The sequence below is a fragment of the Leptonychotes weddellii genome, chromosome 3 (assembly GCF_054177405.1).
Source record: "Leptonychotes weddellii isolate Sample4059 chromosome 3, ASM5417740v2, whole genome shotgun sequence".
Lineage (NCBI taxonomy): Eukaryota > Metazoa > Chordata > Mammalia > Carnivora > Phocidae > Leptonychotes > Leptonychotes weddellii.
In genome coordinates this window covers 46528237-46551981 of record NC_138371.1, presented here as the reverse complement: position 1 = coordinate 46551981, position 23745 = coordinate 46528237, and the positions used below count along the sequence as shown (strand labels likewise).

The following is a 23745-nucleotide window of genomic DNA, read 5'->3' as shown; positions in this document are numbered from 1 at the left end:
GAGGATTACTAAGAGTGCTAGGGTAGAGAAAAGGGTGGCCTGCAGGCCAGAAATGAAGCCTAAGGGCATATAGTTTCACAGATCTGGGAGAATTGACCACACCGCAAATCAAAGGACAGGCCTGCTTCCCCTGTGCCCTAGACTTGCTGCCCTGAGGCACCGCTCCTCTCCAGCACCTCTTATTGTGCTGGAATTTCCTGGTTGAAGGAGGCATTTCAGCACAAGACCATCTCACATACCACATGGGATAATATTTGGGCTACACTCTTAATAAGACCTTAGGATTCTAACCATTACATTTCTAACATTCATCTCTCTTTTTTGTAGCCTTATTTTGACATCCTCTAGCACAGTTCTCAAAGTGTGGTTCCTAGACCAGCAGGATCAGCAGCACCTGGGAACTTCAAGGCTCTGCTCCAACCAACTAAATGAGAAACTTTGGGGGGTGGAGCCCAGCACTCTGTTTTAACAAGCACTCCAGGTGACTCTCAGGAATGCTGAAGGTTTGAGAACTGCTCTCATCCATTCACGGCTTGCCAATTAACTGAATATCTCTGTCAGAAAAACAAGATTCAGTTGTATTCTGTTACATGGACTTAGCACTGCTTATTTCCATAGGCCCATTATTTCACTGTCAGAGATGAAGAGTGTTGGGGAACTATCAGGAAAGCACTGGTGGGAGAATCTCCATAAAGGTATCTTAATGAATATTTTATATTGATGTTACAAATGAGAATTATCTGTATGTTACTTAATTGCAAAATAGAAAAGTCGGTTTCTCAACTGAGTTGGAGTGGAACATGGATACTTAGAAGAGCTGCAATATATCTGGAGGACAGGAGTGTGAAGGAAGACAAAAAATGTATTTCTTTCTAAACTTATGAGGCCAAAACACAACAAGAATGACAAGAGGGAGTGAATAAGAGCCAAACAGAATAGCAAAATAATTATCATCGTATATAGATTGTCCTTCATAAATATTTGTTGAATAAATGAATAGATGTATAAAAACATAGGCAGAGAATCTCTAGTCTTAGTGGTTGTTCAACAAAGTCATTTTTTGTTTGTTTTGATGCATGTGTTATATGTGTTAACATTTTCAGTCAGGCCCTGCTTCATGTGTGAAAAGATGATATCTGAAAATGTTTTTTAAAATATTTGCTGTTACCCTGTGGCCCTTTGTCCATATAGTCAGCCATGATTTCATTCACTGACTCAAGTTATATGTGAAACACAATTACTTAAAGGGAGAAAACTTCTGTTCCTGAACTTGACTTTTCAAAATCCAGATCCCATGGAAGGTGGGAAAGGCCCAGGCAAAGACAACAGAAGAGTATACGAGTCAGAGCAGAGTTTCCATTCCTAGGACTGTGCACAGACGCCCTCGGTTAAACAAGAGGAGTCGAAAAGGAAGACAGAAGGGATCTTGAGAAGGGACCCTGAATCCTGCCTGACTTCTCCAAACTAAGAGAAACCCTGAGGGGAGTGACAACACACCCCAAATAAATTCCCAGGATCCTGGAATAGAAGATAGCTGGATACCCCACCCTACCTTCAGCCCCCACTTCCAAGTGGAATGGGAGGATAACAAGATCCCAGAGCAGAACTGGATGGTGTGTGTCAGGACAGACAGCCTCAAAAATGATGGTGACACAGAGCAGACTGACAGAGATGGAGATGAGAGAAAAGTGAGGAACAGTAGACAGAAGCAAAATATACTTTGGAAGTAGGCTTGCTGATAAAATATGGCAAAGAATGAGGAAATAACTTGTATTTAATGAGGAAAGTCTTAAGTATCTGACTTTCTAGTACTTGACACTTGCCCAAGGACCACATATTGTTGTTTAGCTGTATCATGGAATCAATAGGTTTTGTGGGCTACCTTGGAAACTGAATCAACCTATTACCTTGTTTTAAGGGAAAATAGAATGTGAATTCTAAGTAGCTAACTTAGAAATCAAACTTTTGTTTTAGGACTTCTTATTAGGGTAAAACGACTTCCCGGATGGATTAGAGATTAAGAATTTGAGCTTTGAAATAAGGCAGACCTATGTGGCTGTTAGGATGCTCTCAACAGCACGTGACATCAACCCTAACCTCAAGCAGCTTAAATAGGAGGGAGATTTACTATTTTCCTTAAGAAGAAAACTAAAGGTAGATTGACTCCATGAAGGGATTTTTAAAATCAGCAGGTGAATAACATCAAGGACTCAGGTTTCTTCCATCTTTCTATACTATCACCTTTAATGTTAGATTTAGCTTTATGCTTATGGCAAGATGGTTGTACCAGTTTCAAACATCACACCCAGATACAGCAAAACCCAGATGCACAGGACTCCCATTTTATGGAGAGGAAAGCATTTGCGCACACCCCCACCAGTCTTCCTTTTATATTCCATTAGCCAGAATTGCATCGTGCATCCATATATAAACTCTTTGGTTAGGGAATCAGAGGCTAATTACTGGTTTAAATCAATTAGGATTTCACTCATTGTGACCCTGGGCCTGGGGTTGATCTTCCCTGAATCACTTGTCTTTGCAGAGGAGAGTGAATAATTGGAAAAAAAAAATGGGTTCTGTTGACGAGGAAGAAGAGTTAATGTTGGATTTAAGTTTAAACTTGTCTCTGACAATAATTATATGATCCTGAGCAAGTCCATTTGCTTTCTTCATGCCTCAAGTTTCTTAACTTTATAGTGAAAATAATATAAATATCTAATTCATAGGATTTTTTGAGAATTATATACAATCATATATGCAAGATGCATAATATGTTGCCTTGGGTATAGTTAATTGTCAAACAATCTTAATTGTTATTAATATTGTTAGGAAAGAACAATATTTAAATTTATATCTTTCTCCTTTTTTAATAATTTTATTTGTTTGAGAGAGAGCACAAGTTGGGGTGGAAGGGCAGAGGGAGAGGGAGAAGCAAACTCGCCACTGAGCAGGGAGCCCGATGCGGGGCTCGATCCCAGGACCCTCAGATCATAACCTGAGCCGAAGGCAGACACTTAACCAACTGAGCCACCCAGGTGCTCCTAAATTTATATCTCTTTCAAATCTAGTAAATATTCATTTATATTCTTCTGACCCCAAATTTCACAAACAGTAAGATCTTATATAATACATGGAGCTTTTTCTTGTTAGTCATCTCTCAAAAGATCTGGTCAAATTTTTTTTTCCCTTTTCACTAGTCTGGCTGTTTTTGAAAGTTTATAGAAAGTAATATACCACAGATGGACAGAAAATATGAAAATCAAGCGAAATGTACTGCCACTTTTTCTAAGCCTGGTTTTCACACTCCATCCACAGGGTGAGAACAGCCTACAACACAGCACTCCAAACAACCACCCCTCCCTACAACTCGCACCATAAAAATGGAGTTCATAAAAATCAGAATTTGCTTTTTAGTGATTCACCAAGCTCCAACAGTGTCTTAGCACATACCCTTCAAATTGATTTCCTCCGAGACTCCTCCAAATAAAAGCAATCTAAAATATACAAGAGCCCGTATCTATAAATGCTCCCTCACTAAGCCAATGATAAGCAGCTCCCTCCTGTCACCCTGATGGTGACCAGAGTAGGTTAGGCATGAGGAGGTCTTTACATGGGACTTTGCAACCATGGATAAAACCACAGGATTCCAGAGCAGAAATGGACTGGAGACTTCATCTTCCATGTTAAAAAACCAATGACTAGGGAAAAAGGAAATCAAAAACTCTTGCCCAGAGGCTCATCCTTAGTAGGAGCAAAGCCTGGATAGGAGTTGTTCAACATCCCACACAAATCTTGATCCAGGTCCCCCGCATGTGGTACTAACATAAACATGTTAATTTTTACTCCAGAGAAGACAAAGTTGTTGTTGTTTAGCAAAGTACTCTCCTCCATTCTCAATTCTTTGGCATGTGATTTAAATAAAATTGATCTCTTACCTGCCTCATGAGATGTTTGACCGCCGCACTTAAATATCCAACTCCCCTGGACCCACTGTTTGAGGGATACACATACTACGTGACTAGAATCCATGAAACATAAAAGTTGTGTTTGTTGGAGCCTCTGGGTAAGAAACCCTTTCTCATTCCTGATGGATTTGAAGGTGTGAGGCTATAAAGCTTGAGAATACTATTGCCGTCTTGCTACCACTCAAAGGATCAAAAGGAGGCCATTACAGGACGAGTGAAACACAGAAGTGGCTCCCTTGACATCATTTTTTTTTTTAAAGATTTTATTTATTTATTTGAGAGAGAGAGTGAGAGAGAGAGAGAGCACAAGAGGGGGGAGCGGGAGAGGGAGAAGCAGGCTCCCTGCCGAGCAGGGAGCCCCATGCGGGACTCGATCCCGGGACTCCAGGATCATGACCTGAGCCGAAGGCAGTCGCTTAACCAACTGAGCCACCCAGGCACCCTCCTTGACATCATTTTTGCCCAGAGTTACCTATGCTTATAGTCAGCAATAGCCATCAATGTTTTGGCAGTGAGACTTTCTTGAAGGTGGTTTGGTTGGGCTTCCTGTCACTTATAATGAAAATAGTCATGAAAGGTGTTCATTAGTCCTGCTCTTTTTTTTCCCTTCTTGCCTGCGCTGGCTCTAAATGTCCATGGAGTACACATGAGTCAGTGCCATCATGATGTGCAGGTTGTAGCGACTAATCACAAAGGGGTTGCTCTCCAATGTCACACTGAACCCATAGTTTTATAGCCCATGGTCTATATTTTGGCCATAAGTATGGTAGTGCTTCATGCTGAACAACTGAGTTTAAAATAAATAGTAACTGGGCGCCTCGGTGGCTCAGTCGGTTAAGTGTCTGCCTTCAGCTGGGGTTGTGATCCCAGGGTCCTGGAATTGAGTCCTGCATCGGGCTCCCTGCTCAGCGGGGAATCTGCTTCTCCCTTTTCCTCTGCCACTTCCCCTGCTGTGCACTCTCTCTCCCTCTCAAATAAAAAAATAAAATCTTTAAAAACATAAATAGTAACTAAACTTTCTGATTTTGCAATGCTACTTACATTTTGCTTATTTGAAGGGCTTAGCTGTGCACTGTTAGCTCCATCTTTATCTATATATTCCAGTTGTGCTTGGCTATTTATCTCTTTTCCTAGGTAACTTCCTAAGGATAACTTCTCACCTAATCTTTCTATAAATATTATTTCTCTTTAACCCAAATATCATTTTCACTCTTTGTCTCCAGGCTAATGGAAGCCTTCCATTCTATAAAAAGTATAAAACAAACAAGTAAATGTCCCTACTAATAGATTGTTCTACTTTGGATTTTTCCTACACTAACAAATTCTTGAAAAATAATCTAATTTCTTCTTGAGTTGTTCCACATTAATTCTTCATACTACCATAATCTGGCCAGCTTTTCTACTGAAACTCCACTCAAAGGCAACAGGGATCTCCTAACTGCATTCAATGGTTCTCCCTGTGGTATTTGATTTACCCTTTTCAGTAACCCAGCTCTCCACTGGCTTTTGGTGCTTCCTATCTTCAGATATGCCTCTTGCTTCTGGATCTAGTCTTCCTATGTCTCCTTTCTGGTAGCTCCATGCCTAACTTTCAATGCCTGCCTTTCCCATATCTGTCCTTGACTACCCTCCCACTCCACACCTCTATCTGACATTTCATCCTGTCCCCTGACTTCGGTTAGTAAGGTTGCATGGTGACCCATATTGAGATGGAACTCCAAGAGCGTTTGAAAGCTTAATGGTTAGAGGTGAGAAAAATGCACATTTGAAAAGTCAAAAAATAATTTGCTTTTTTTTTTCTTCAGAGGCTTTATTTTACCTTCAGAGAAAGACTGCTCTTTTGTTATATGAAAAATCTTTTCAATTGGTCCATTAGCTACACAAAAGTAAGGTGAAGGCCCTACTCTGACATATAGAAGATTGAGACAATGTGCCTGCAAGAGATGAACCACTCTGAACAGTAATGTACATAATTGTCCTCATTAGGAACACAGTTGCATTGCTGCAAATTCAGTGTCTAAATATAGATTTAGACTGCATAGTCTTTGAACATAGTTGTTGATCCTTGAGATGAATGCACAATTTGACGTTAATTTTGATAGCCCCCTTCCTTTCTCTTGGCCTTGGAGCTTAAGGTTCTGAACTCAGAGTAGGAAAATATGCTGAAAGGCACTCCCATAGGTGATGATAAGCTGGCGTCTGGAAGATGGGTTTAGACTTTAGAGGATGCAGATAAATGCCTGGGGACCTCTACAGAAGGGGTTGCACTGTAGGTTTTGAGAGCATCCATCAGGAAGGCCTTAGAGCAGTTACAGCTGAGTCTAGCATCAGTTTGGGGAGCTGGAGGAAGGCATTGAGCTCACGCTGGGGAGTAGTACCCACCTTTGGATTGCTGGATTTGAGAGGAAAATAGGGGACCTGCAGAGGAACAATTCAGCAGTTTGAAGCCAGAGAGCTGGCTGCAGAGGAAAGTGACAACCAGGAAAGATGGGTAAAATAAGTAAACACTCACTGAGCATTCCCAAAAACTTTAGGATAGGGAACACTTTGAAATAGCAAAAGAATTCCAATTATAAAAATAAAGCATAAAAAAATCTGAGACCGCTGTGTTGCAATCCCCAAATTCACATTTCTGACACTATATTTCTGAACTCCAATGCTCATATATCTAGCATGTTCTAGACGTTTTTATTTTTTTTAAGATTTTATTTATTTATTTGCCAGAGAGAGAGAGCGAGAGAGGGCATGAGCAGGGAGAGCGGCAGGCAGAGGGAGAAGCAGGCTCCCTGCCCGATGCAAGACTCCATCTCAGGACCCTGGGATCATGACCTGAGCCAAAAGCAGCTGCTTAAACAACTGAGCCACCCAGGCGCCCCTCCAGACGTTTTTAAAAAATTAAGTCCTTTTGTTAGAAGCCATGCATTTAAGAATGAGCATGGGGAGCTTTGCCAGAGAACAAAACTCATTAACTTTAAGGAATACCTGCAAGTCCAATCCTATCTAGTTTGGAATCTTAACTCTGTACAATTCTTACTCCCTGTTACTCCCTCTGATTATGACTGAGTGCAGCTCTTTAGTGTTTCCTCCTATAATCTGTCAGTGTGCTTGGGTTTCTCTCCCTAACTCAGAACCTATCTGTTTCTTACTTGCAACATTTGTCCTTATGCCTAGGTTTGTCTTCATAGCTCTTGAGCCAGTTCTAGACACCAGCTGTGTGCACAGCTGTACTCTTGATTCTGCTGACCATGTGTCTGTGTTCACTTCAGGTGCTCAGGAACGATTTGTTTCATGAGTGAATATTTGTTGGTAAATCCCTGTACTCGATGATTTCAAGGGGCTTAGACTCTAAAGTGCTCCAAACTTCACTCACTTTCTACTAGAATAACTTCTGAAAATCCTGATTGACATAACTGCATTCTTGCTCAAATTAATCTCTCACAAAATGAAGGACCCTTAGACTTAGTAAGACACAGAAGTTAACTGAGAATGTTGTTATCAAGATGTGTATCCTATTGAGATTCCTTTCCATCAGTTTGGACTTTGCTTTCATTTCCAGGTAACTATAGCCCACCTGTCTTCATTTTTTTTTTTTTTCAGGATCAAAAACTACTTTCAGGAAATTATTTGATTCACTTGGAAGTATAAATTCTATATTTTAATATGATATATATCCTAGAGGTATCTGCATTTTTATTAGTAAGACAAAAGTAGTGGTTATTATTTAACTTTTACTCTGTCATTTAATCCTCAGATCAACCCTATGAGGCCAGCATTGTCATTATTCTTATTTTACAGATGATAAAGCTAGGAAATAGAGAAGTTAAGTAATTTGTTTAAAGAAAGGAAGTATTGAGCAGAGGATCCAGGCTTTGAACAACCCATTCTTTCTGAATCAAGAGTCTGTGCTCTAACTATGGTAATCCTAAGACTTGGATTGGTTCACATTAACAAGATGAAGATATAAATTGTGTTATTAGGTGGTATTAGTAAACATAATATCCATCTCTGAAAGTATACCTCCCAGTCAGCTGCCTCCCCTCATGAATAGCAATTTATGAGGCTGAGGATGCAAGTTTGCCTGGCAATATCCCAATCTAAATAAGGACAATCGAACAGGTTTGTTTTTTTTGTTTTTTGTTTTTTTTTCCCTTAAGGCCACATGCTTCTGACTTACAACTCTGCAGCTTTGAAAAAGAATAGCCTCTAGGGACACTTTCAAAAGCAGAACTCATAAAATATTGGCATTTACATTTGAAAATGTCTTGTTAAAAAACCAACAAACAGTTGTATTCATAAGGAAATTATGTTATAATCCTTCAAAGAAGGTCAGAATTCAAATTCGGTCAGAAACTCCGTTTTTATTTTTCTCGCTTAAATCATCCTTCAAAAGAGATTTTTTTTGTTTTGATTTGTTTTCTTAACTGAAACCTGGCAGTCACTAAAGCTTAACAGGAAAAGGTGTGTGTGTGTGTGTGTGTGTGTGTGTGTGTGTGTGGGTTTTAAACCAATTAATAATTTGTTTTATCCTGCTTTATTATGTGTTGACCTTTTTCTGCAGTCCAGCCCAAGTTAAAAAAAAAACAATGCCTCGCTGGAATACTCACTGAACCATTTTTTCCTTTTTTTTTTTTTTAAAGATTTTATTTATTTATTTGACAGAGAGAGCAGAAGCAGGGGGAGCAGCAGAGGGAGAGGGAGAAGCAGGTTCCCCGCTGAGCAGGAAGCCCAATGTGGGGCTCAATCCCAGGACCCTGGGATCATGACCTGAGCTGAAGGCAGACACTTAACCGACTGAGGGACCCAGGCGCCCCTAAACCATTTTTTTCTAGAAAGAGAATTTTCCATTAAAAACATCTCAGAATTCAGCAGGTTTTTTATATAAAGTTTAAAAGCACCTAAATGCTTCTTCATCTCTCTTCCTAAATCATCTGTTTTACTAATATTCCAAAGTCAAACTCTAATAATTGTATATGCATCTCAACAAGAACATTCTCAGTTTACTGCTGTGTCTTACTAAGTCCGTTGGAAATCAAATCACATCAAGGATTATTGCTCTAAAATTTCTAGCTGATATTTTGATCATAAATCATGGCCTTAGTAGATTCATAAGAGATAATCTTAGGTCTAACCAGTGGCATTATGGTAAATGTTTAACCACAGGCTCTCCAGAAAAAACAAATCCTGATTTGTTGCATTTCCCAGTTTCCATGGTGTAAATAAATACTCCCACTGTAGCCAATTTCAAGCTACCAATGTGGCATCACTGAAGGCAGAGTTGGAAGTGATACAAACACAATCCACACAACACTGGGTCTGACAACTCTGACAGCATGTGAGCTTTCATCAAAATTTCCAGGAAGTCTCCAAAGTCGCCAAAGTCAGATGTTACTGAAGAGATGCAGATGAGATACTGGGGTAAGCTATGTAACCTTTCTGTCAGTGTATTTCCTCATATGTATGAGGTATGTAAAATGGTAATAATCAAGTTTCTGGGTCATGGGATTACTGTGATGGTTAAATGAAATAGTGCATTAAAATGCTTAAAAGAGTTCTTGGCACATAGCAGGCTATAATAAGAGGTTTTTAGTAATAAATGTTAGGTATTGTTTTTCTAGGATCTATAATTCCAACTGTCAGAATGTTTTACACATTGTCATCTTAATCTTTCAGAGGTCATTAAAAACCATCCTGAGACGATGCCAATTACAGAGAGAAGAATACTAAGAGAGAGAAGAGAAGCCATACCTTAGTTTCTGTCCCTAGTTTTGACAAAGCCTACATCTGTGACCATTGGCAAACCTGTTTACTTCTAAGGGCTTTGGTTCTCTTATTAGTAAAGTGCAGAAAGTAACACATAGGGTTGTGGGGAGACTAATATGAGCCCTTGAAAGATGATCCAAATGTGGGGCAGTATTATTAATCCAGTTTAAAAATCAAGATGCCATGGAGGCATGGAAGCCTTGAAATAAAATAGTGAAAAGGTTTGTGTCATTTGAGTAAAAACTGGGAATGATGTAGTGTTAAGAGCTGGGATTTTTTTTTTTTTAAGAGAACACACACACACACACACACACACAGACACACACACACCAGTTCTACTATGAAGCAGTTAAGCATTTTTTTCTTCCCACAAAAAAGCAATTTTCTAAAAAAGCAATTTTCAAATGAAAAGTAACTATACTTAGAAATGTAACATATGGGGCGCCTGGGTGGCTCAGTTGGTTAAGCGACTGCCTTCGGCTCAGGTCATGATCCTGGAGTCCCGGGATCGAGTCCCGCATCGGGCTCCCTGCTCAGCGAGGAGCCTGCTTCTCCCTCTGACCCTCCCCCCTCTCATGTACTCTCTTTCATTCTCGCTCTCTCAAATAAATAAATAAAATCTTTAAAAAAAAAAAAAAAAAAAGAAATGTAACATATGTGTAGACAAGTTAGGGATCATGGAGAACTAAGTTAACGACATATCCATAGAATCATAATTTTCTGGGAAACTTAATAAATATAGCATATAATAATCTATCAAATGAAAGACAAGATGTATTTAGAGAAACCAGATAGTTAACATTATGCCATTATGAACAAATTTTGTAAATCTCCAAGTAATTCCTTAAGATAAAATTTCTTTAGTTTTATAAATGAATACAAAAAATAAAATGTCAAGGACAGATTGAAGAAATCTTAAACACTCAATTTGTGAACATTCACTCAATTTGTGAACAATGAAGAGCATACGTGAAAATGAAGGAGCAAGGAAATTACAGAAACATCAGATTTTTTTAATTTACACTTTGAATCTCTGTTCACTTAGAAGAATTATATACATTATATATATTCAGTGAAAGTTAACCAGGAAAACAATTCTGCATAAAGTTTATAATCTAAAAGTATGCCTATGATTACCCCCCCACACACACACACAATTTATGACTCTAAATCATGTTTTAACAGAAGAGTTCTGTTCTGGGGACAAAGAAAAAAATCACCATGCCCTTTTCTGTCTGTTATTAGTGAAAATTCTCATGGTCTGATATTAAAAAGGTCAGTACCTGATATAGGAAGATCTCCAAGTTTCCTTAGGGGAAGGAAAGCAACATGAAACACTATATATATATAGTGTTCTAACTTCCATAAAAGGAGAAGAGGAAAATATGAAATAAAAATTTGTAATAAATCATTGGAAATAAACATAAATTTATGAATTGGAAATATGAGTAGATTGGGATGGGATAAGGGTGGAGGCAAGACTTTCATAAGGCACCTTTTTACATTATCTTTATTTTTAAATTATGTGAATTTTAACCTGTGAAACAACAAGTGGGGTGTGTGTGTGTGTGTGTGTGTGTGTGTGTGTGTGTTTAAGCCCAGTACACATGGATATGTAAGAACTTCAGTCTCACATCTGGTTTAACAGTTCTCGCCTTTGCCAAGCTCAGGCCTGACTCATGCATGGATACCTGCAGAAGCGAAGGGGAATGATAGATGTCCGCACTCTCCATGTCCCATCATCTGTCCCACTCACTCTGCTGTTTCTCATCGTTCAACAATGTGGTGGGGGGGTGGCAGGAAATTACAGAAGTCAGAGGGTGTTACAAGACTGATGTGTTTGTTGTCATCTATGGGACAAATGCCCAAATGCTGGTTATCTTTCTCTTCTGGGGAGCTTTTGTGTATCCTTCAGAGAACTTGCTACAACCCTCTTGGATGTTATGTGTTCTCTGATATTTGGGCTGCATATTTATGATTTCTCCCTGGTTTGTTCAACAATCACCCCATGCAGCCAGACTCTTTTTCGTCTTCTGAAGTCAGTTTTCTTCCACTACTGGTCAATCCCTTCAAAAGACTTCTACTTCACTTGCCTCATGACTTTGAAAAGCTTAGTGCCTTTTCTGTGCTAAACTCTGGAGGGACATGTCTCTTCCTCCACAGTGTCCCTTTTACCTGTGAATTCAAGGTAGTCTGAATCAGCCTGCCACCTTTATCTCTGTTGAGATGACAATCAGGAACCAGTCTTAGTACACTCTAAACTCCAAGAGATAGTGGTCAAATCTCTTACAAACTCTCATATACTCCACTGAGCCTTCTAGTAGCATTAGGATTCTCAGGATGCCCTCTTGAGGTTCTGAGGTAAGTACCCTCTTAGAGGAAAAAAAGGGAAAATGAACAGTTCTCTCTTAAGGTCAAGGTTTCTTAACCTCCATTCTATTGACACTTGGGGCTGGATAACTCTTTGTTGTGGGGGATTTTCCTGTGCATTGTAGGATTTGTAGCAGTATCTCCAGCCTCTACCCATCACATTACAGTAGCACACTCCCACCAACCAAACCAAAATGTATCCAAATATTGCCAAATGACCTGGTCAACAGCCACAGCACCAGGCTTAGAACCCTCTTCAAATAAATCCCCATTTCGTTATCTCCTTACCACTCTGCTAAGTATGAGGCTAGGTGATAAGGTCTAGGTGATGACTGAATACACTTTTGGGACTGTCTCTTAGCAAGCCCTGCACAGAGATTCTGACAGGACATCTTATGAGAATGTGTGGACATGCGACATCCATTTTCTCAGCAGGAACTCTGGAATCTTGAGATAATAGGAAAATCCTTATATCAGTGAAAATCGATATAAGCCTACATCTGTCTCTGAGTTTACAAATCTGCACCTAAAGACAATGAGAGTAGGGAGAGAGGAGACTTTAGTTTGTTCATTTAGGACTTAATTGTTTAACTATTTTTTTTATGTTCACCTATTTGGATTAAAATGTGTATTTTTAAAGAAAGGATCACAGTCCAGTTAAATAGCTACATGAAGAAAAACTCTTTAAATTTTAATAAGATCTTTATTCCGGTTTCATGACTAAGATATGCTCAATTCATATTTGAGATAAGTGAAGGCCAAGAAAGAGGAAAAGATAAGAGAGGCAAAGAAGATAGAAGGGAAGGGAGGCGAAGAAGATAGAAGGGTAGGGAGGCTAAAACGCACCTTGTTTCATCAATGTAAACAGCTTCCAACACAGATGCTGCATATTCAATATTCTTCTTTAAGTCTACGATGTTAACATCACCTTTTTCCAGCTGCTTCACTAAGCATCTTAGTCTGTTTCAAAAAAGTAGTCAAAAAAGAGAAATAAGAGATTTATTATAACTATGTGGAAAATAGTCCAGTATTAAATACACAAATCAAGTTAAACCAGTAATATATCTTTCTAGCCCATCAAATAGAAATATTTTCAGGAATTTTTTTGATATAATTTAAGTTCAGTTTTTGTCACTTGAACAACTCTTGAAAATTATATTCACCTCTCAATAATATTAGGGTGGTAGATTGCTATTTTAGGTACTATATTTCAAGGATAGTCTTTCTGAAAATTCAAAACAATAGAAATATTTCCATAAAAGTATATTCCTGACACTAGAATTTATTCTATGGCTGTTCTCCTTCTTCAGATTTGGCACTAAAAATTATTTAAAGGGTACTATTTATATCACTACTGTAGCAATTATTCAGTATATAGCAATAAAGACAAAAAGAAAGGCAAAAGATCTGAGAAAATACAATTATGATGAGAAAAAAAATATATGTATGTATGCTTCTTGTTTTTACTGAAATGATTTTTCACCTGAGGCGAATCTCTTCTTTTGCACATACAATGTTCCAACTTCCTGAGGAATTTTAAAGCATAGGGATCAATTAAGCCATGTCTGGATTCCTGACTCACAGAAACTGTGAGATAATTAATATTGTTGTTTCAAGACATTAAATTTGAGGATTAATTTTTTATGTAGCAATAGATATGGAGTGAGATAATATGAATACCAATACTTCTGTAAGTTCCTAACATTTTCAGAAACTTCTGTGCATTAATTATAAACCAAGTGTTTCTGAAGATATTACCCTATACGAGGCAGAAAAGGAAAACATATTCTTTACTCTCTACATATTATAGATAAACAATGTGAGGACTATTTATCCATTTTCCTATTAGGAGACGAAATTTAATTCCATTCCTGAACAAAGGTATTTTAGAGAGAATGGAGTGTATCTACTTTTAGGCACTGTCTTAGAGATAGCGTAGCAGATTTTCTGAAAATTTATTTTGGATGATTTCTAATACCAAGGCTAAGGGTTTAAAGATGAGTTAAAAATTTCAGCAAGAGTTTTGACAAATACTTTATTTCTCCATGGGAAAAAAGCCACACCTAGACTAAAACTTCTTCACGAATCTACAATTATTTTTTGTGCCATACATTTTTGTATGATAAAATATTAGCAGATAACAACAATGCAAAATAAAATCTATGTGTTAATTTAAAAAAGTCTATTCATACAGTCAGCAAAGTAAAACAAAACAAAGATAACAACTAAAACAGGTTACTGAGAAAGGAAAAATTAAGCCTGTCTGAATATGATGATAATGGAGTAACACATAGAGTGTTCTGAGATTTTTGTAATGCTTATTGACCCAAGCACATTATACTTAGTGAAATTGCCTTTTATGTGTGAGAGCAAAAGAAAGAGTCACAGCTCTGCAATGACTTAAACATATACCACTCATGTATCCTTCTTGTGAAAATTACTTGCTACAATGTGGTTGTATTTGGTGGTTGTATGAGGTACTTTTAAAAGCACTAAGTACTTCAGATGATTGGCTTCTCTTCTTTGGAATAAATAAACTCTTTTTTATTTGAATTCGCAATTTTCTCCACTAAAAAACTACATTTCTCAGGCTCTCTTGAAGCTAGTATAGTCATTCAACTGCTTTCTGGCCAAGGAGAGTAATAGGAGGTTGTTGAGTAAGAGTTTCAGAACAATGATTTTGAAGAGGGCTAACTCAGCTGGAAGGCATTCTCTTTTATCCTTGCCAGTTCCTCGCTGCCGAAATGTAGTGGAACTGTCTCAAGGTCCAGCAGCCATTTAGGATCATGAGGCCACCTGGCAATAGGAAGTTACCCACTAAGAACGGCAGAGAAAGAAGATGCCAGTGGCCTGAGTCCCATGCTGTAAATCTACCTGAATGAAGTCACCTACCTCTGAAATTATTTCATGAGAAGAAAAAAATGTTGTATTTAAGCTACTATTATTTTGAGACTTTTATGTGCAGCTGAACCCAATCCTAACTGATAAGTCAAATAAGAAATGACTCAAAATAAAGAACTCGAGAATGGCAAAATCATCATAGAAAATGAAGAGGGGATGTCCCTGGGAAGCTACCCATAGGTGCACTTCCTAAATCATGACAGCCTGCAGTTGTTCCCAGGGGTATCATCCCATCAGCAGATAAGACCCGATGAAACCAGTGACAAGGAACATGCTGTTTCACAGAGACATCTTGATGTGGTTTAAAAACAACAAAGGTTATGAATTTTTATATTTTATTATGGGTATAAACCTATAATCTGACACAAGAAATTGCTCTGAAAAAATACTCCAAAAAGGTTTTACCACCTAATCAGAAAATCAAGTTAGATAAGGTTAAGTTAGATAAGGTTATAACTATAAAATCATAACCACCTCTACATCCCATATACACACACACACACACTCCAGAACTCACTATGTCAATCCAAAAAGACTGGAAGGAAATATAGATTTGGAGGTTACTGGGACTTCTTTCTCTTTTATCTCCTTTGCCTGTATGCACCAAATTTTCTCTACTGAGTGCAAAATTCTATTTACAGAAAATGAAAACTGTTGTATTGTAAACAGATTATTTATAATCAGAACAGCAGGTTAATGGAATAATTAATATAATTATTATTCCAATTGTGAACTTGCTTTTGTAGTCAATTTATGCATACAATAATCCCCAACAATCTTATTTAGGCTATTATTTCACTCTCTTTATAGATGATACAAGGTCAAACATCTTTGTGAATCATTTTCAAATGATCATAATTTCTAAATTAGTGGGTTCTAAGGTATTAAGGCTTTACTACATATACCTATACAAATTTTAATTTTTTTAAAAAAGGTAACTATATTTACCTAATACCTCAGCCATCCTGTGGGTTAATTCTCAGAACTAAAAAAGAAATCACAGTCATGTGCATAAAAAACAAGTTCTCTTAATTTAGTAAAATGTCTTTTTAATATTTATTTATTTATTTATTTATTTATCTATTTATTTATTTATTTTGAGGAAGGGAGGGACAGGGGAAGGAGAGAGAATCTTAAGCAGGATCATGCCCAGCATGGAGCTCGACGTGGGGTTCACTCTCACGACCCTGAGATCATGACCTGAGCCGAAATCAAGAGTTGGTTCCTCAACTGACTGAGCCACCGAGGCACCCCATGATTTGGTTTCTTTCATCAGAGTAGGGAAGCATAGTGAAAAACTGTGTTCTTAATGCAAGGTCTAGGTATGTTCTTCTTGTTCCCAAAGCTTAGGTTAAATAGATATATTAGATGTTCTAATCTGTGCAGCTTCCACTGATTGCTGGGTTGGAGACTCCACTGGCTACCCTGTTGGGTAGTAAAACAAGTTAACAGCTATTGTATCAAACATCATAGACCAGCTATTTATAAGCAGATGATATTGCCAAAAAAGTGTTAAAAATCCAAGTCAGTTAAATAAATATTTAGCATTTAGTACTATACCTGGGGCTATGAGATATATATATGAATACATGTAAGAATATATATGAATGCATATGTAAGGATACACACACACACACACACACACATAAGGCATGGGCACCTGGGTATACACCACAGTACCTGTCTTCAAGGTATTTGCAATCTCTGGGGATGGCATGACATATACACCTAATATGGTCAAATGTTGAAATGCATACATTCCTCATTACTTTTTTTATACAACCCTAATTTCCAAGAAAACTGATTTAGTCATTGTTCCTCAAACATTCTCTCATCATCCTAAATTGAAGCTCTTCTCTCTTACTGAAACACCTCCATATCCCATCTTTAACTGTCTGAATCATGTTTAGTAACTAAGCATATCTGGGGTGCTGCCTATATCATGAGCCCTTTGAAGATTACCATCCATTGTGTTCTCTCACAACTTAGAAACAAAACCACACTTCATTTACTCCTCACTAACAAAACTGAAATTTCTCTGGCTTCCTTATAATTTCAATTTTGGGTACATGATGTTTTCCCAATTGGTTTTTCACCCAGTAAAAAAAATTATGAGGGATGCAAAGAAGCAGGAAAAATGATCCATAATGAGGACAAAAATCAACCAGCCAAACTTGACCCAAATATGGCAAAGATGATAGAATTAGAAGGCAAGGATGTTAAAAGTCATTATTAAAACACAATAATATATACAACATTATGCCAATAAATTCAACAATTCATAGAATGAACAATTTCCTTAAAAGACACATGCTACCAAATCTCAGAAAGAAATGGGTAAACTAAATTTGCAAAGATGTTAACATAAAGAAAACTTCAGGCCCAGATGGTTTTATTGGTGAATTATGTCAAAAATTTCGGGAAGTAAAAACACGTATTCTCTGCAAACTTTTCCAGAAAAATCCTATGTCCTAATCCTATGTCATTCTGAGAGGTCAAAATTACCCTTATAACAAAACCAGATGAAAACATTAGAAGAAGAAGAAGGAAGAAGGGGAGGAGGAGGTGGAGGAAGAGGAGCAACATATCAATAAATATTCCTCATGAACATAAATGTAAAAATCCTTAATATTTTAGGAAATCAAACCCACAAATGTATAAAAGAATAGTATATCATAAAAAAGATTTATCCCAGGAATGCAGGGCTGTTATAAGATTGAAAAATTAATCAATGTAACATTATATTAAGAGACTAAATAAGAAAAGCCATATGATCATCTCAATAAATACTCAAAAAGCACTTGACAAAATCCAACATCAATTGCTCACTGAAACTCTTAGTATATTAGGAATAGAGAAGAGCTTCCTCACTTGATGGAGGTTATATAAAAATCTACAGCTAATGTCATTAGTAAAGTTAAATAACTGAATACTTTCCTCCAAACATCAGGAATAAGGAAGGGTCTACTCTTACCCCAGCTATTCATCACTGTACTGGATCTTATAGCCAATTCAATAAGGTAAGAATAAAAGGCATCCAAATTGGAAAAGAAGCAATAATACTATCTTTGTTCACAGGCAATATGATTCTCTAAGTAGAAAACCTGATAGAATATACCAAAAGGTTACTAAAAGTAATAAATGATTTTAACTAGTTTGCAATATAGAGAAACAGATAAAAAAGTCAGTATCTTTTCTATATGATAGTAATGGACAATTTGAAATTAAAATGAAAACATTACCAAAAAGGACATAAGTCTGACAAAATAATATGGAAGCCCTATACACGAAAACTACAGAACATTGCTGAGAGGAATTAAAGTAGACCTAAATAAATGAGATGTATTGTGTTCATGGATTGAAAGACTCAATATTGTTAACACATAATTTCCCCCCAATTTAACTATAGATTCAATGCCATCTTAATAAATGTCCTAGCAGACTTTTTTATTGTTGTGTATATTGACATGCTGATTCAAAACAAATGTAATGAAAAGAACAAGTTGGAGGACTTACACTATTTCAATACTTATAAGACTTTAAGACTTACTTTAATTTTTTTAAGATTTTATTTATTTGAGAGCGAGAGAACACAAGCAAGGAGGAGGGGCAGAGGGAGAGGGAGAAGCAGACTCCCCACTGAGCAGGGATCCTGACAAGGGGTTTGATCCCAGGACCCCAGAACCCGAGATTATGACGTGAGCTGAAGGCAGCCACTTAACTGACTGAGCCACCCAGGTGCCCCTTCAAGACTTACTTTAAAGCTACAGTAATCAGTATTGTTAAAAATAACACAATATGGTACATTAGTAGCACCAGGATAGGTTGATAGATCAATGGAACAGAATATAGTCTAGAAAGATATCTACCAATATAGAGAATTGATTTTAGAAAAAGGAGCAAAGATAATTTAGTGGAAAAAGGATAGCCTTCACAATAAATGGTGCTGGATAAATAGAAATATCTATGTGTAAAAGGAAATTTGATCCATACATGTATTCACAGATCTAAATGTATATCCTAGAACTATAAACCTAGGAGAAAATTTTGTCATTTTGACTCAGCCAAAGGTGTCTTGTATACAGCACCTAAAGCACTACCTATGAAAAAATAGTAAGTTGAACTTCATCAATCTTAAGAGCTTCTGTTCTTCAGAAACACTGTTAAAAAAAAAAATGAAAAGAAAAGCCGTAGACTGGGAGAAAATATTTGCAAATCATGTATCTGATAAAGGATTCATATCCAAAACATAAAGATCTTGCAAAACTCAATAATAACAAGACAAACAATCCAATACAAAATTTGCAAATGATTTGAACAAACTCTTCACTAAAAAAATATATATTCATGGCAAATATGAAAATATGCTCAAAATTATTAATCATTAGGAAAAAATTCAAATTAAAACAAAAAATAATGAGATATAATTAAACACCTACTAGAATGGCCAAAAGTAAAATAACTGGTCATACCAAATATTGGCAAAGATATTAAGCAACTAAAACTACCATAAACTATTGTTGGGAATGTAAATAGGTACAATCATTCTGAAAACAGTTTCTTAAAAAGTTAAACATGTATCTACTTTATGAATCAGCCATTCTATTCTTTGGTGGAGAGAACAAGAAATATATGTCCTTTCAAAGACTTGTACACAAATGTTCACAGAAACTTTATTTGTAATAGCCCCAAACTGTAAACAACCCAAATGTTCATCAACAGTAAAGAGACAAACAAACTAGGCATATCCATCCAAAGAAGTTCTACTCAGCAATAAAAGAAATGAACTACTGACATGATAAATGCCAAATAATTATGCTGAGTGAAATGAGATATGTGCATACTGTATGATTCCATTTATACAAAATTGTAGAAAATGCAAATGATTATTATAGTGACAGGAAGCAGATCAGTGGTTGCCTGGGAATGGAGGAGGTGGGGATCGGGAAGGAAAGGGAGGGAAGGATTACAAAGGAGCTCAAGAAAGTTTTGAAATTAACAGAAATGTTAATTTTCTTAATTGTAGTCATGGTTTCATAGATGTCTACATATGTCAATATTTACCAAATTATAACTTAAAACTGAAATATGTAATCAGTAATTTGAGATAGAAAAAGGGCATATGCAAAATAGGTGCTTCTTACATATCTTCACTTTTCATCAATTTTATTAAAATACACTCCTAATGATCTTTTCCCAAAGAGAATGACATTAATCTTTGATAATTCATAAGACTTTTAATATCAGCCTGAATATTATGAACAGATTCTGATCTTCTTAGCTTTTTGGAGGAACTTCCTTACCTTCTAATGATCAGAACACTTAAAAGAACACAGAAATGAAAATAAAAACACTATCTTTGAAAATGACTGATTGGCTTTGTGATTCAATAAGTAGTTACAGACTAGAAAAAATTCCTACCTTTGAACAAAGAATACTTAGCTATAGAAAATGATTATTTTTTTATTCAAATATAAAGCTGCAACTTTCTAAATGAAAAAATACTTAATATAAACTGGTGTAGTTTTCAGAATCAAGTACTTTAAATACTGTTAAGTTACCTTCTAAAATACTGCTACATGACCCAATCTTGCAGAAGGACCACCCACATAAATAAGAATATTACTCAATATATAAACAAATAATGCAATATATGTTAAGAAAAAAAAAAAAGAAGATAGCAGGAGGGGAAGAATGAAGGGGGGGAAATCGGAGGGGTAGACGAACCATGAGAGACGATGGACTCTGAAAAACAAACTGAGGGTTTTAGAGGGGAGGGGGGTGGGAGGATGGGTTAGCCTGGTGACAGGTATTAAAGAGGGCATGTTCTGCATGGAGCACTGGGTGTTATGCACAAACAATGAATCATGGAACACTACATCTAAAACTAATGATGTAATGTATGGGGATTAACATAACAATAAAAAATAAAAAAAAAAGAATATTACTCAATATAAACTGGTGTAGTTTTCATAATCAACTACTTCAAATACTGTTAAGTTACCTTCTATGATACTGCTACATGACCCAATCTTGCAGAAGGACCACCCGCAGAACTAAGAATGTTCTCATATTGAAAAATCTTCCAGGGTGCCTGGGTGGCTCAGTCGGTTAAGCGTCTGCCTTCGGCTCAGATCATGACCCGGGGTCCTGGGATCGAGTCCCGCATCAGGCTTCTTGCTCTGTGGGGATCCTGCTTCTCCCTCTCCTCCCCACTTGTGCTCTCTCTCACTATCTCTGTCTCTCTCTCTCTCAAATAAATAAATAAAATTTAAAAAAATCTTCTGTATCTATGCAAGTCTTTATTAATTCTAGGATATAAACTGTCTAGGACATCCCTAATGCTATAGAGCCTGAATAATAAATAAATTAATGCAATTTAAAAGAGATTGATAATTGTTAAATCCCTATCAACATCCCCATTTGTGACCTTATTGAAATACAAAAGTGAGAAAAATATGGTTCTAATAACACCATACTGAGAAGCATAAAAGGTAAAGCTAAAAGAATATCTATAGCAGATATTAACATTAACACTAAAAGATGGCCTTACACAGGAGTGCACAAAAACCCACAAAAAGGGACTGTCAATAAAGAAGCTACTATGTAGTTTTCAGTAAGTTCTGTTGCATCTGATTCCAACATGATAAAAAATGATAATAAGAAGCCATTAAATAGTGAAATTCTCTTGTCTACTCCACAGGTCAGTGCTTAGGAAACTAAATCATAACCTCAGTCTAAGAAGCAAGGCTTATAAAGTATTTTTAAGACTTTTTCTTTCACCTAGGAAAATATTATAATTGTAAAGCTCCTGTTACCTTTATTTTATGAGATAAATGATTCCTAAAACAATTGGTATCATTAAAAACAATGGGAACAATTGTATGACAAATATTATTAACCTTTAAAATAAGTTTACATTCTACATTTAAAGGAGCAAAATAATCCAACTGAGGTGGAGAATATATGATGGAAAAGTATTCTTTTTTGGAAAAGTATTTTTTTTAAGTACAAAGGAATATGTAATCTCTCTTCTCCCAAAATCACAATTTAGGTAAACTGTTTACCACTTTACCTCAAGTAAACTTTTTTTTAAGGATTTTATTCATTTATTTGAGAGAGAGAGAGCATGAGCAGGGGGAGGAGCAGACTTCCTGCTCAGCAGGGAGCCCGACGTGGGGATCCATCCCAGGACCCCGAGATCACAACCGAGCCAAAGTCAGACACTCAACCAACTGAGCCACCCAGGTACCCCTCAAGTAAACTTTTTATTACAGAAATGGGCATGCATAATTCCGCACATGTGGAAGAATTCCTTATAAGTACAGAGACACAAACACTCAAATAATTAGAAATGCTTTCAAGATCAATTTTTTCCTACTTGAAGGCAAAAGAACAATAAGATCATATTGGCTCTATAGAGGGAACCAATCATTTGTGCCTTGCTACTTTACTTCTTGAAAATACTATGGACTGTGTGGATTTTTCAGGATTTTCTTTAAAGATTATATATTTAAGTAAATATGTATATTAAATATATATGTAAAACACATACATTTAAACACATATTTAAACCTATAAATATATTACACATTTGGTCTCATGGCTCTCCTGCACAGCTTGCTCACCCTTCAGTGAAGCTCAGCAGGTGACAAGCACTACCTATGCAAGAGAGATTCTAATCACTTCATAGAGCCACACTCTTTAATATTAATGGCCTGTCAACAGTGAGCAAGCATGGAGGGAAAACATCCAACATGAAAGACATAGACAAATATAAATAAAATTTAAAAAACTTGGGGAAAACAGAAAAAATACAAAGACCAAAGAAAAACATTTAAAAAAGAGAAAATAAGAGATTCCTCTTGGAAAAATAAGAGATTCATCCATGAAACAAGAATATAATGCTACTTTTAAAAAATGGAATAAATGGTATTGAAGAACCTCTTAGAAATGAATCCTAATGATTTACATAAAAGTGTCAAAGAAAGAGTAGAGAAAAAAGTCTAATATCCTATAGAGGAGAAAAGACAGCAAGAAGGATAATAGAATAATAAAGATAAGAAAATCAGAGGCCAGTTCAGGAGATCTGACATCCAGTGAACTAAAGTTCTAGACATCAAGGATATAGGAAATGATCAAAGAAAAAGTCAATTACCCAGAACTAAGAATCACCATTTTGAAAGGGCCCACCAGGGTCAGTTTCATGGGCGTGTGACCTGATAGTTACAAAGGACCTTGTGTTTAGAAGCACTCTTCGTATAGTGCTCTGCTGTCATCCTCTTGAAATTCTTAATAATTTTTGAACAAGAAGCCCCACATTTTCATTTTGCACCAAGCCCTGTATGTTATGTAGCTGGTATGGGGTCAACCTAGAATTCTATACACAGCCAAACTTTCAATCAAATTTGAAGAAAGAATAAAGGCTTTTTCAGATATTCAGTGACTCCCAAAATTTGACTTTCCATGCACTCTTTTTCAGGAAGCCACTGAGAAATGCATTTGATCAAAACAAAGACATAACATGAGTCTAATGCAGAGAGGTGAAGGGAAGTCTCTGAATAAGAGACATGCGACCATCCTAGAAATTAACTAGTCTAGATGAAGTAGGAAAGGATGTAGGAGGAAGTCTCTAGGGGAAGAAATGGAACTGATGAACAATGGAACCGACAGGATGTTTGGAACTTTGTTTTGACAGATCAGTTGAGCATTCATAAAATTACAAAATACATATGAAAAATACAATAAT

General features: G+C 36.6%; 1 protein-coding gene across 2 annotated transcripts in view; it reads right to left on the bottom strand.

Moving 5' to 3' along the window:
- PDE1A (phosphodiesterase 1A) overlaps positions 1–23745 on the bottom strand; it is a 236040-nt gene that overhangs the window by 82703 nt on the left and 129592 nt on the right. For both annotated transcript variants that reach the window (XM_031035677.2, XM_081814036.1), the window contains exon 2: positions 12942–13055. In XM_031035677.2, coding sequence (XP_030891537.1) covers positions 12942–13055 — 114 coding nt within the window. The remainder of the gene's footprint in view (positions 1–12941; positions 13056–23745) is intronic.